The 14,948-nt window shown below is 35.6% G+C and overlaps 1 protein-coding gene across 6 annotated transcripts in view; it reads right to left on the bottom strand.

Annotated features, from left to right (window-relative positions):
* RAPH1 (Ras association (RalGDS/AF-6) and pleckstrin homology domains 1) overlaps window positions 1-14,948 on the bottom strand; it is a 98,355-nt gene that overhangs the window by 53,628 nt on the left and 29,779 nt on the right. For all 6 annotated transcript variants that reach the window (XM_060107440.1, XM_060107439.1, XM_060107441.1 and 3 more), the window contains exons 2-3: window positions 4,234-4,353; window positions 544-649 (exon numbers count right to left, since the gene is read on the bottom strand). In XM_060107440.1, the coding sequence (XP_059963423.1) occupies window positions 544-649; window positions 4,234-4,353 (226 nt within the window). The remainder of the gene's footprint in view (window positions 1-543; window positions 650-4,233; window positions 4,354-14,948) is intronic.

Here is a 14,948-nt window from a genome sequence, read left to right as displayed (position 1 = left end):
TCCATGGTTTTAACCACATCCCCCATGCAATGTTTTACCAGAGGCTCTAAGTTGTTAATATGACCATTGCCCTGGTGGAGATGTTAATACCTAAAGATCTGAGGGCATAAAAAGAGAAATGGTAAGCCCTAAAAAAATTACAGATTGAAATGTCAGTTCCAAGAACTAAAAGCTGACTAGGTAGAGTTCATTAAATAAAGGCCAGAGGGGCTGGTTTTAAATTAATAACAAGTAATTTCACCTTCACTGGACTTTATTCCAGTGAAAATACAACAATGCAATTAAGTTTGTTGTAGGATTCTACCTGAGTATGTACTTTGTCAATTATTAATAACTCAACTAGAAAACTATTTTAGTTATGTTTCAGTTTGTTTTTTTCTGTGATGATTTGAATTAGTAATAAAATGTACAAATCAAGAAATATAAGAACTCAAGTTATGCATATATGGTTTTTATATTGAGCTATGTGTGATTGTTACTGCATTATTTCCACATTATATAACTTATACACTGTTTTACATTTTATTTCCAATTACATCTTACCATTCAAGTTGTATATGGAGAAACGATAAGAAAAATTGGCCATGTTTGTTTCCTGGCGAAGAGGAGATCTTTTTATTGGTTCCGTGGGCTTGTCAGAATCCAAACTCTTTAAAAAACAAAGTTTAATAAGTCATATTAAATTCAGGCTTCAATTATACTAAAAAGATAAATAAAGTTTTTTTATGATTAAGTGAACTGTCATATAATAGTTAATACAACCAAAGTTCTTCTAAGTAATAGCCTTAAGGAAAAATATAATTGGTTTTCATATCAGTTTGGTTATAGTTTCCTCAATTTTTAGATATATGCTTACTTAAGGCACTTGAGATAGTTAGTTTGGAGTAAATATCTTTCCGAATACTGAATACATCAAGTATAGTGACTGAGCTCGTTTTACATAAATTCACTATAAAATAAGCTAGGTACATGAATATGGGCATGGTAAGATAAGAAATAAAAAGGAATAATGCAGAGAATTCTGTTTTCTCTCTCCTCAAAGGAATTTGTTTTTGGTCCAACAGAGCCTCATTCTTGGAATGAATTACCCTGAAGATAAGGCACAATTCTGGACTCAAAATTATGAGACCCAAGATCTTAATAGATCTTAATGGCTACAACTTCAAACAATGATGGAATATCCTTGTTCTTTGCAAGCTCTACTAAGGTGAAGGCAAACTGTAACCAGCTATACTGCCTGTGATTAAGTCTACAATCACACTGAACTTCAGGGTAGGGTGTCTTGTAAGTTAACTCACCACCTTTTTACTTTTTTATTTTTAAGACTTTTAAATTATTTATTTATTTATTTTATTTATTTTTGGCTGCATCGGGTCTTAGCTGTGGCATGCGGGATCTTCACTGAAGCATGCAGGATCTTTTGTTGCGGCATGCAGGCTTCTCCCTAGTTGTGGCATGCAGGTTTTCTCTTCTCCAGTTGAGGCACGTGAGCCCAGCAGTTGTGGCACGTAGGCTTAGTTACCCCGTGGCATGTGGAATCTCAGTTCACTGACCAGGGATCAAACCCGCATCCCCCACATTGTTAAGGTGGATTCTTTACCACTGGACCACCAGGGAAGTCCCAACTCACCATCTTTTTAAATGACACTTTTTTTCTCTCCAACCTTTCTACAATAAGGAAGATAAGGTGTTTACAACAGAGAAATTCAGGGAAAGGGTCAATAGTTATTTAGTGTCTATTTAAATAAACTTGTAAATATTACGATTAGTCTTTTAAAATTTTAATTTCTCTTTATAATTATCAAATAGATTTCAAATGAAAAAGAATGCTGAATAGTCTATTTGTAGAATCATGGAATTAGATTAGAATGCTATCTTCTTTATTCATTTGTTTCAATTGAATCCATTTAGATAGTGTCCATCCAGTTTTTAAAGCTATCATCTGAAGGAGATCCACAGCCATTCAGTGTCTTATTTCAAAGTTTCGGGAAACAGCTAGGATATTCTCCTTTAACCTCAAACCAAATTCTTCTGCTGCAATTTAAGGCCTAATCCTCCTTCTCTCAGTGGAAATTAAGAATAGTATGTAGGTAATGTTTTCAGTAAAACCTGAATATAATTGAAAACATATTAAAACTCAATCTACTCATCAGTTCAAATAAACAAATACTTATTATAATTATCTGCTGTGTCCATGATGCTGGGGCAAAAAGGGATATAATAAGAAATACTCCTTGATGCCAAGAAATGGGTAATCTAGTAGAGTGCTTTTTAAACATTTTTTTTTTGGCAGGGGGTAGAGTCGGGGTGGGAATGGAAGTCATTGAGAATGTGATAAAAGCCATGAAACTTCTTCCAGAAAAATGCAAATACATATAAAATTTTGCAAACAATTTCAGATGATTCAACAACCACTTAAAACTTAAAACTGATTTAATATAAAGTTGAAAATCCATTAACATCGTTCGGGTTATACAGGTGCATAGATGACTCTGTAGTTAACTAAAATGAGGAAATAAACAAGAATTTAAGTTTCAGCCACCTACTTAGTAAGTAAAATATTTTTTGAAAATTTCTGAAGTGTTAAAAAGCAACTTGCTAGCAGCGGGCCATATTATGCAATAGTTTTAACCTGTTTTCTCTCTAAAGACAGCTTCATACATAAAAAAAAGAACTGTTACAGCATTAGTTTAGGAGCCAACTTTTTTGATGAATGGCTCTTCACATCTGTATGTCAGGGAATTTAAAATATAGGGAAGAATACAAGGTTTTATTGTGTTCAGTAGAAATGCCATCTACAGTGGAGTAGCATGGAGTTTACTCCACCCGGAGTGGCTGGACTGATACCTACCTGTCTTTTCTCTTTTCTGGCCCCTCGCCAGGGATGGACAATAAAACCCACAGTCAAGGAAACCGCTGGGAGTTCCCTGGTGACCAAGTGGTTAGGATTCCGGGCTTTCACTGCTGTAGCCTGGGTTCAATCCCTGGTCAGGGAACTGAGATCCAACAAGCCATGCAGCACGGCCAAAAAAAAAGGAAACCCCACACACGACAGCTGGCCCTCACATACTTCCTTCAAGCATTAACATTTTCTATTTCCTCTTCTTTCCTTCCTCTTTCCTTTTTCTCCTCAGCATAGAACTGCACAGCCTAGTCATCATCTCCATGCCAAAATCACTTTTTTAAAAAAAAATTAAGAATTAAACTGAAGTGGTTTGGTAACTACGTAAAAGACCTTTACCACCACAAATACGGTTATTTCTCCTGATTGGAGATGAAGAGCATAATCCTTATGAAATCCTAGTAAGATTGAAAGCGTTCTTCTCAAAATTCTTCATTAACAGGCTGTGGTCACAAACATGTCTGCTTTTCAAAATGATCTAGCAAGAATTACATGAAGAGTTTCTCAGTTTCAATCCCAGACTGCTATAGAAAGAGATACAGAAACAAACTAGTACTTTAAGTTTCCACCTTACCACCTACTTTTCTACTGGTTAACAAATCTCATACTTAGCAATTTACACAAAAATTCTTCCCGGAGATGATATTTAAGGATGAGTGAAAATAAGTTTTGTTCTAATGTTCTTTCTCATTGTCATAAAGTTAACGTTGCTTTAATAAACATAACTATCTTCATATATATTGAATATAATGTATTAACTGGGGTAGTAATAGTGTACACTTTTATTCTAAAAAGTGACCTGGTTTAGAGGATAAAGTCGTTCTTTTTTTTTAAAACCGAAGATCCAATAAAACAAAATGAAAAAGCTCTACTACTGTTTTCAAATGCAGCTGGGGATGAAATTTTGTCAGTGTTCTGGAATCATGTAATAGAAAATATCTGCATGTGAGGATATTATTTATGTTGTAAAATGTGTTCATACTCACTAAATTATAGAATAGGATTTGCTAAAATTTAGATTTTTACATTTTAGGCTTTAAAACTTTTTAGGCAGCAACTCAATTTATGAAACAGATTTTAAGAAATCCCTCTAGATGCACAGAACCTCTGTCAAAAGCATTTTCTTTTTAACTCCTTAAAATAACCACAGAAGACAAAATCTTGTGTTGTAGATTACTATTCATTTACTTGTTAATGTTTTGGACATTTTCCCTTTATAGCAGTATTTTAAAACATAAACTATATTCATATCCTCATGTCTACGCAGTAAAGTTTTAGCACATAGTGATGATTTAAAATCCTCAACCAGTTTTTCAAGCACAATTTCTAACCTGAGTGAGTTTGTCTAGCTCCCCCAGCCAGGCTCCAAACATTTTGTCCAGGTCCTGATCTTCCTTGTCACTGTCTTCTTCAGCACCATGGTCAATTTCTTCATCTGATAGCTGCTCCATCTGAAATACAGATATTTGTGTAAAATGAATAGTTATAGGTTGAACTTGAAAAATCATGCAGTGTATGTTCTGATACGTATCGCAACTCTCTGGAGTCAAACTTTGAAAACTAGAGATTATATTATAAAAGGAAACGAGGGCTTCCCTGGTGGCGCAGTGGTTGAGAGTCCGCCTGCCGATGCAGCGGACACGGGTTCGTGCCCCGGTCTGGGAAGATCCCACATACCACAGAGCGGCTGGGCCCGTGAGCCATGGCCGCTGAGCCTGCGCTCCGCAACGGGAGAGGCCACAACAGCGAGAGGCCTGCGTACCACAAAAAAAAAAAAAAAGGAAACGAAGTCATAAGAGACAAGGTTAACAAGTGAGTAGAAATGAGCAATTAAGTCTCAAATTTTTAGGAAATTGTGAAAGAACAAACTATCAGATTATAACCAGAATCACAAGTGATGATGATTTTTTAAAAAAATTTTTATTGGAGTATAGTTGCTTTACAACAATGGTTTTTAAATCACAGGCCACTCCCATTAGTCACAGGATATTACAGTAGTACAGTTCTTTCCACTAATAGATCCTGCAACACCCCCAAACACCACAGAAAAATAATTTCAAAAGACTTTAATGAAGAAGTTATTACCTTATTTATTCTGTAAAAATTTGTTCAAATAAGTATGTATCATGAAAACCTTAGTCCAAAAAGCATTTCAGAGAAAAGACGAAGCAAAAACCTTTAATCTAGTTCAGTTGTTGAATTAGTTCTTCCTTCTATCTTACTCTTACTTTCTACCTATTTGTCTTTTACTAACTTCCCTATCAGTCCCTACAAAATTCAAGGAACTAGAATTCAAATAGAAAACAGGAATTGAAAACATGAAATTCATATACAAAATTTCCTACATGTGGTGACTTTTCACGTGTTAAGTCCTTTGAAAGAAGAGATATTTTCTTTCTTCCCATTAATAAAATAACGTGATATCCGACATGGAACTTGCATATTATTTTGTGAAAGGAGGAAAAAATTACAGGAAACAAAGTAAGATCAATGACTGACCAGATACTTAAAATTCTTAAAGTAAGATTAATCTGATTAATATAAAATATTTCAATATTAAAGGCTCTGAGAAATCTTCAGTAAAGCTTAGCTTTGCTTAAACCAACATATTCCAAATTTACTTGACCACAGATCCTTTTCCTTCAACTTGGAGTAACACCCATTAACTTTCCCAGGGACACAATGAATATCTTCACTGTACATGCCATACCCTTGACTCACGTTTACGAAAACACAAATTTTGTTCTAGTGGATCTAGGCAATATTCAGAGTACAACCTGTCAGTTAGCTTAAACAGTTCTTCACAGATTAAAGATATCCTTAATCTAGAATAAGAATTTATATACATCTTTTACCTCCAAAGCAGCAATCAACAAAATTATTTCTGCAGTCCTTAAATACAGTTTTGAGATACATAAGGATTTTAGCTATCTGATGAGGTGCCATGAAGTTAAATTTTAAACCTTATTTTACCATATAAAATTTTGTAGAAACGGTCAAATAATGTTGCAAAATCAAAACTGAATTTAGTTCTAATAATGTTGAAAATCAGATCGTATCCCATTTAACCACTTAAGAGATTCTCATTTCTTAATTTCACTACTATAAGCATGTATACATCAGGGCATTCTGCCTTGACAAATGGAAAATGGATCAACTAATTTTCCAATGCATAAATTTGGCTCTTAAAGACATTTGGTTTTTATAGTTCACTTGTATTAATACTATTTCTAAGATTTTCATTCATTATTTAATTATTTACAGAGAGTAGCCCATGCTCACAACTAGAGAAAGCCCACGTGCAGCAAAGACCCAACGCAGCCAAAAATAAATAAATATTTTTAAAAAGTTATCAACCCATTAAAAACAAAAAGTTAGTGCAAAGAAAAACCTCATCTCACCAGGTGACTTAATTATTCGAATAACAGTTGCTAGTTTGAGAACACCTAAGAGTAGTAATACTCAGTCTTCATAATGAGGGCCAACAAGCAACGTAACTGGGAACGTTAACAGTCAACTTCCTTTTCCTCCCTAATCTTCAAAACTAAACACTGGAATAACCCAGAAGCAAAAATATTCTAGGAAGAATTCTGCTTTGAGATAATGACACTTATACCTTCACTTCCCTTCTGAGCACACATTGCAAATGCCCACAAGGAAGATGCCACACTGGAAAAAAATGAAACAACAGGAATAGAATTTTACAGCGCAAACACTAAACGGTTCAAAACGAATATGAATATTTTAAATTGTCGTGGATCCAAATAGAACTACAGACTCCACACCAAAGGCTGGTGTGTTCTGTGAGGTTCTTTTCCTATTATTCAAACCCAATAATTATTTGGATTTTAAAAAGTCTCTCAAAATTTTTAATAATTTTGTTTTATCTAGACTACTATTGACTCACGTAAAGGAACATATGCTAAGGAACAATGACAGAGTCATAAAATAAATCAAAAATTTAAAGTAACTATTCGACTTTTACTATTTATGTAACTTTTGCCAATTTTGTCCTTGCTTGAATTTCTGTCACCACATGGGTTATTTTACAAAAAATGAACTTTAGACATTTTATTCAGAGACTTTTCCAATAAAAATTTAGGTCCTACAACATTTCTTAAAGGATCTATACTCTAAAACAGCACTCTCCATTCCCTAGAAACTGATGTTAATCCTTATTCTCCTACCCCCAATACGGCATTGTTTCTGTTTACTACACACACCAAATGAGGAGCCCCAAGAAAGTTTATAGGCTCTGCACTGTCTAAAAGTCAGCAAGTCTGGTAAGGCAATTCATTCCTTATTATATATCAATCCTGTCTCCAATTAAATCACAATTCTAAACCTGAATTTTCCCAACAGAATGCCCCTGCTGGAAATGATGACAGCAGAAAGTGCAAATTAAATTATACACTAGTCAGTCAATTGTCCCTCCAAACAAAAAGGGGAAATTTTTTTTAAGAAGAAAAGAGAACTTACAAATTTTGTTTTAAAAATAATTAGATATAAAGCAGAAACACGCCATTATAAAGCAATTATACTCCAATAAAGATGTTAAAAAAATTTTTTTAAAAAGGATTTAAATGGATAGCTTCTAATGTGATGTTTTTCCTTAATGATGTAGAAATAGGCCCAAGGAAACTAGACTAGAAAACATACTAGAACAAATACTATTAAATTACTCTATTAAATTAGGTACTTTAGGAGGAACATACTAAGGTTTCACTCAAATTCCCTGCTCCATTATATCTGAGGGAAACTATTTCCTTAAAGCACAAATGTACTCTGCCATAAATGAAAAGGTTTTCGCTTCCAAAGTGCAGACTTACTGAATACAGAACAAAGCCCAAAGTCGCTGGCAGGTCGAGAAGGCCCTGAGTGATCCTGGCCTTCAGGGACCTCTCTGACCTCTATTCCCACTCGCCCCTCCAGCCACACAGTCCTGCCCACTGCTGTTCCTTGGAGCAGGTTGTGGGGGAAGGAAGAATGTGGATTCTGTTTTGAAGACAGATTGAGAGATGCCTAGCAACATCCAACTGGAAAAAAACAAGGAAGTTAGGGCTCAGGTAATGAGAAAATTTAGTCAGCCTGAATATTATTTCAAACTCATGTTTATTACAGAAAAATAATAGATTACAGCTAATAATAACTAACATTTTAAACTAGTTTACATTTATTTTATTAATGAAGTGAAAACAGAAATAACGGGGGAATGATCCATAGTTGCTTATATGCTGGTTGGTTTCATTTCACAAATAACAGTGAATAATTGTGCTTCAATTACTACAGGTGAAAACTGTAGCTCCACTACACATAACAAAACTATCCATTTAGTATGCCTTAGTATGAAACAATATTATTCCCACTAAATTTTCCATGAAGTTAAAACATTCAAGCATATTTTCCCTATTAACCTTCCTCTTGGAAGATATTTTGGTTTACTATTCAATTTCCTCACTGCAAGATGGAATGGTGATCTTTATCAAGAAGGTGGGGCTTAGAGTAGGACTTAAGGATTTGAATAAATATATTCCAGGTAGGGCTAATTATAAAGAGCAAAGAAGAAGGTCTGTTTTTGTAAGACTGTCAAATAAAACAAGAAGGAAGAGTGAGATTTAAAGGTCAAGGACTAAGAAAGGACCCGGTCATACAGGACCTTGAAAGCCAAACCTATTTTTTTCCTCCAGAAGGCAACTGGGAAGAACTAAACACAGAAATGAAGGAGGTAGGGAGAGAAATGGTATTTTAGTTAGAGGACATGGTACCTGTATGAGTTATTAGAAAAGGGAAAGACCATTAGAAGGCCACTGTGAGTACTAGTTAGAATTACAGATACAGAAATTAAAGTCTTGAGAGGAAGCACAACTTATACAAGTCACATACTCACAAGTGGCAAGAAGAATACATGGTATATAGCCAGGGTGCCTTATTTATTACCAAACTCTTTTTGTCCCTTTAATTCAAAAATTCAAAAATAATTCAAAATACTTGCTTTTTGTAAAAGCACTTAAAAGAATAATTGCTTTTTGTAAAAATAAGTGCTCTATACTTAAAAACACGTGAAAACTCTCAGAATACAGGAGTGCAGAGCTGCTACTACAGCATTTCTTTAGATCTAGCATGCTTAGTGTTCCAAAGAGGCAAGAGAAGCTTTGATATTATTTAGTATTTACTCTACATCTACCATGTGCCAGACACTGGGGGAACAGAGATCAACATGACAGACTCTGTCCTTAAGTATATATAATCTAGTAGGAAACAGACCAGGAAATCAACAATGATGAAACACTATGTTAAGTGCTACAATAGAGTTTTGTTATGTGAGTGTAGTTTAATTCCGTTTGAGAAGAAGAGAGGAAAGGTGTGATGCTTCAGTAGAGACCTGAAGAATGAATATGCAAGGCAGAGATGGGGAAGAGGGTTGTAAGCAGAGGGACCAACCAGCATGTGCCAGGGTATATAAAGGTGTGAGAAGGTTAAGACATGTTGAGAACTCTAGGTGAAGCATAGGATGTGTGGCATAGACCCATGGAAAATGGGGCTGGAGAAGGAGGTAGGGGCAACATTGTAAGCCATATCAAAGAGTTTGGACTTGATGCCATTTGGCAACATTTTTCCAACTGTGGTCTACTGATGACCTACATCAAAATTACCTGGGGTGCTTCTTCTTGAAGTCAGCTTTAAAATGGCGTGCCCAAGATCTGAATACTAATTTCCAGGAGGGGGGCATTTTTAACAAGTCCCCCCAGGGAATTGCTTATGCCCACAAAAGTCTGAGAACTGCAATAGTGTGTTATAATTACTGGGAGGACTTCCAAGACAAAAATAATGCAGTTTTTTGCATGACCACAATTTGGTTAAAGGCAGAACAACCTACAATAAGTACTCCCAAAGACCCTAAAAAAACTAAGCAGCATCAGGATCTCCTAATTAACATACCCCAATTACTCCTCCTCCATGGAAGAAGCAAAAGTTCCATGCTTCTTCTCAGAGTTATTTAGAAATAAATTTCAGTTCTTTATGTCCAGTTACATTTCAGTAGCTCTATCACAAAAACAGTTTTGAAAAACACCTCTGGGCTTCCCTGGTGGCGCAGTGGTTGAGAATCTGCCTCCTAATTCAGGGGACACGGGTTCGAGCCCTGGTCTGGGAAGATCCCACATGCCGCGGAGCAACTAGGCCCGTGAGCCACAACTACTGAGCCTGCACGTCTGGAGCCTGTGCTCCACAACAAGAGATGCCACGACAGTGAGAGGCCCGCGTACTGCGATGAAGAGTGGCCCCCACTTGCCACAACTAGAGAAAGCCCTCGCACAGAAATGAAGACCCAACACAGCCAAAAGTAAAAATAAAATAAATAAATAAAAGAAATGCATTTCCAAAAAAAAGAAAAACATCTCCTATGCTGCTCTAATCTGATAAATAATTCTAAAGAAAAACAGACACCAGAGAAGGGGGGCTGTGAAGACTTCCAGGTTCAAGGAGTGCCCCCAAATGCATAAGATACAACTCTTGCAAAATAAAAGCAAGAGGAAGGAAACCTAAATCAGGCAAAAGAAACAATAAGGAAAAAAACTCTGTTAAATTTAGTAAGGTGAGAAAAGAGGAAGAGAACCCATCAAAAGGAGGGAGGAAGTCAGAGCTAAGAAGGAAAAGGAGAGAAACAGGACACAACAAAATGTAAAATGAAGTGAGAACTGTGGGGGATAGAGGGCTATTAACTACTCATCTAAATAGGGCACCAAGAGGTATGTTTCTCTCTGGACCTACAACTCTTAACTCAGTTCTGTTGTGAACTAAATGGTAGCAAGTGTAAACGGCCCAAATGGAAGCTGGGAATTTAATAAACCAATTGAAACAGTATAAAGGCAAGGTTGATAGAAAAGAAGAAGAGGAGGAAATAAAATAAACCAATTGAATTTACATGAGCACTTTACAGAATTAAGATATTAAACATGTTGTGTGTATAGCAACATTTTCCTCAGGTTTTACCTTTTAACTTCGTTGGACTTTTTTTTTTTAAGACACTGCTGAACATTTTTTTTAAGTTATCAAATGTACAAATAGTGAAAAACATTCTTACACTGTTTTGTTCAGTAAATTCTTCTCCACCCAGAAATCAGATAAATGGTTATATAAATTTTTAGTTTTATTATTCATTCTTTTATGTAATTATTGCATTTTACATAAAATGCATTTTGCATTTTATTTTCGCAAAAAATGTGAAAGTGAGAACCTAAACAGATTTTTCCCCAAATTCTAAATTTCCCATGCTTGATATGTTTATTTATATATATCTATGTTCTACGAACACACTAGGTTCTTTTTTTGAGGATCCTTTTCCAGTGAGCCTTTTCTTAAACATCATTTTATAGCTCATTATTATTATTTTTTTTAATTTTATTTTTTTTTATTTTACAAATTTAATCAGTTATACATATACATTTGTTCCCATATCCCCTCCCTTTTGCGTCTCCCTCCCACCCTCCCTATCCCACCCCTCCAGGCAGTCACAAAGAACCGAGCTGATCTCTCTGTGCTATGCGGCTGCTTCCCACTAGCTATCTACCTTATGTTTGGTAGTGTATATATGTCCATGCCGCTCTTTCACTTTGTCACAGCTTACCCTTCCCCCTCCCCATATCCTCAAGTCCATTCTCTAGTAGGTCTGTGTCTTTATTCCTGTCTTACTCCTATGTTCTTGATGACATTTTTTTTTCTTAAATTCCATATATATGTGTCAGCATACAGTATTTGTCTTTCTCTTTCTGACTTACTTCACTCTGTATGACAGACTCTAGGTCCATCCACCTCATTACAAATAGCTCAATTTCATTTCTTTTTATGGCTGAGTAATATTCCATTGTATATATGTGCCACATCTTCTTTACCCATTCATCCGATGATGGACACTTAGGTTGTTTCCATCTCCGGGCTATTGTAAATAGGGCTGCTATGAACATTTTGGTACATGTCTCTTTTTGAATTATGGTTTTCTCAGGGTATATGCCCAGTAGTGGGATTGCTGGGTCATATGGTAGTTCTATTTGTAGTTTTTTAAGGAACCTCCATACCGTTCTCCATAGTGGCTGTACCAATTCACATTCCCACCAGCAGTGCAAGAGTGTTCCCTTTTTTCCACACCCTCTCCAGCATTTATTGTTTCTAGATTTTTTGATGATGGCCATTCTGACTGGTGTGAGATGATATCTCATTGTAGTTTTGATTTGCATTTCTCTAATGAGTAAAGATGTTGAGCATCCTTTCATGTGTTTGTTGGCAGTCTGTATATCTTCTGTGGAGAAATGTCTATTTAGGTCTTCTGCCCATTTTTGGATTGGGTTGTTTGTTTTTTTGCTATTGAGCTGCATGAGCTGCTTATAAATTTTGGAGATTAATCCTTTGTCAGTTGCTTCATTTGCAAATATTTTCTCCCATTCTGAGGGTTGTCTTTTGGTCTTGTTTATGGTTTCCTTTGCTGTGCAAAAGCTTTTAAGTTTCATTAGGTCCCATGTGTTTATTTTTGTCTTTATTTCCATTTCTCTAGGAGGTGGGTCAAAAAGGATCTTGCTGTGATTTATGTCATAGAGTGTTCTGCCTATGTTTTCCTCTAGGAGTTTGATAGTGTCTGGCCTTACATTTAGGTCTTTAATCCATTATGAGCTTATTTTTGTGTATGGTGTTAGGGAGTGATCTAATCTCATACTTTTACATGTCCCTGTCCAGTTTTCCCAGCACCACTTATTGAAGAGACTGTCCTTTCTCCACTGTACATTCCTGCCTCCTTTATCAAAGATAAGGTGACCATATGTCCGTGGGTTTATCTCTGGGCTTTCTATCCTGTTCCATTGATCTATCTTTCTGTTTTTGTGCCAGTACCATACTGTCTTGATTACTGTAGCCTTGTAGTATAGTCTGAAGTCAGGGAGCCTGATTCCTCCAGCTCCATTTTTCGTTCTCAAGATTGCTTTGGCTATTCGGGGTCTTTTGTGTTTCCATACAAATTGTGCAATTTTTTGTTCTAATTCTGTGAAAAATGCCATTGGTAGTTTGATAGGGATTGCATTGAATCTGTAGATTGCTTTGGGTAGTAGAGTCATTTTCACAATGTTGATTCTTCCAATCCAAGAACATGGTACATCTCTCCATCTATTTGTATCATCTTTAATTTCTTTCATCAGTGTCTTATAATTTTCTGCATACAGGTCTTTTGTCTCCTTAGGTAGGTTTATTCCTAGATATTTTATTCTTTTTGTTGCAATGGTAAATGGGAGTGTTTCCTTGATTTCACTTTCAGATTTTTCATCATTAGTATATAGGAATGCCAAAGATTTCTGTGCATTAATTTTGTATCCTGCTACTTTACCAAATTCATTGATTAACTCTAGTAGTTTTCTGGTAGCATCTTTAGGATTCTCTATGTATAGTATCATGTCATCTGCAAACAGTGACAGCTTTACTTCTTCTTTTCCAATGTGGATTCTTTTTATTTCCTTTTCTTCTCTGATTGCTGTGGCTAAAACTTCCAAAACTATGTTGAATAAGAGTGGTGAGAGTGGGCAACCTTGTCTTGTTCCTGATCTTAGTGGAAATGGTTTCAATTTTTCACCATTGAGGATGATGCTGGCTGTGGGTTTGTCATATATGGCCTTTATTATGTTGAGGAAAGTTCCCTCTATGCCTACTTTCTGCAGGGTTTTTATCATAAATGGGTGTTGAATTTTGTCAAAAGCTTTCTCTGCATCTATTGAGATGATCATATGGTTTTTCTCCTTCAGTTTGTTAATATGGTGTATCACGTTGATTGATTTGCGTATATTGAAGAATCCTTGCATTCCTGGAATAAACCCCACTTGATCATGGTGTATGATCCTTTAAATGTGCTGTTGGATTCTGTTTGCTAGTATTTTGTTGAGGATTTTTGCATCTATGTTCATCAGTGATATTGGCCTGTAGTTTTCTTTCTTTGTGACATCCTTGTCTGGTTTTGGTATCAAGGTGATGGTGGCCTCGTAGAATGAGTTTGGGAGTGTTCCTCCCTCTGCTATATTTTGGAAGAGTTTGAGAAGGATAGGTGTTAGCTCTTCTCTAAATGCTTGATAGAATTCGCCTGTGAAGCCATCTGGTCCTGGGCTTTTGTTTGTTGGAAGATTTTTTATCACAGTTTCAATTTCAGTGCTTGTGATTGGTCTGTTCATATTTTCTATTTCTTCCTGATTCAGTCTTGGCAGGTTCTGCATTTCTAAGAATTTGTCCATTTCTTCCAGGTTGTCCATTTTATTGGCATAGAGTTGCTTGTAATAATCTCTCATGATCTTTTGTATTTCTGCAGTGTCAGTTGTTACTTCTCCTTTTTCATTTCTAATTCTATTGATTTGAGTCTTCTCCCTTGTTTTCTTGATGAGTCTGGCTAATGGTTTATCAATTTTGTTTATCTTCTCAAAGAACCAGCTTTTAGTTTTATTGATCTTTGCTATCATTTCCTTCATTTCTTTTTCATTTATTTCTGATCTGATTTTTATGATTTCCTTCCTTCTGCTAACTTTGGGATGTTTTTGTTCTTCTTTCTCTAATTGCTTTAGGTGCAAGGTTAGGTTGTTTATTCGAGATGTTTCCTGTTTCTTAAGGTGGGATTGTATTGCTATAAACTTCCCTCTTAGAACTGCTTTTGCTGCATCCCATAGGTTTTGGGTTGTCGTGTCTCCATTGTCATTTGTTTCTAGGTATTTTTTAATTTCCTCTTTGATTTCTTCAGTTATCACTTCGTTATTGAGTATTGTTTAGCCTCCATGTGTTTGTATTTTTTACAGATTTTTTCCTGTAATTGATATCTAGTCTCATAGCATTGTGGTCGGAAAAGATACTTGATACAATTTCAATTTTCTTAAATTTACCAAGGCTTGATTTGTGACCCAAGATATGATCTATCCTGGAGAATGTTCCATGAGCACTTGAGAAAAATGTGTATTCTGTTGTTTTTGGATGGAATGTCCTATAAATATCAATTAAGTCCATCTTGTTTAATGTATCATTTAAAGCTTGTATT

The sequence above is a fragment of the Mesoplodon densirostris genome, chromosome 8 (assembly GCF_025265405.1).
Source record: "Mesoplodon densirostris isolate mMesDen1 chromosome 8, mMesDen1 primary haplotype, whole genome shotgun sequence".
Lineage (NCBI taxonomy): Eukaryota > Metazoa > Chordata > Mammalia > Artiodactyla > Ziphiidae > Mesoplodon > Mesoplodon densirostris.
Note: the sequence above shows the minus strand (reverse complement) of the source record. Positions and strands in the feature narration are given on the sequence as shown.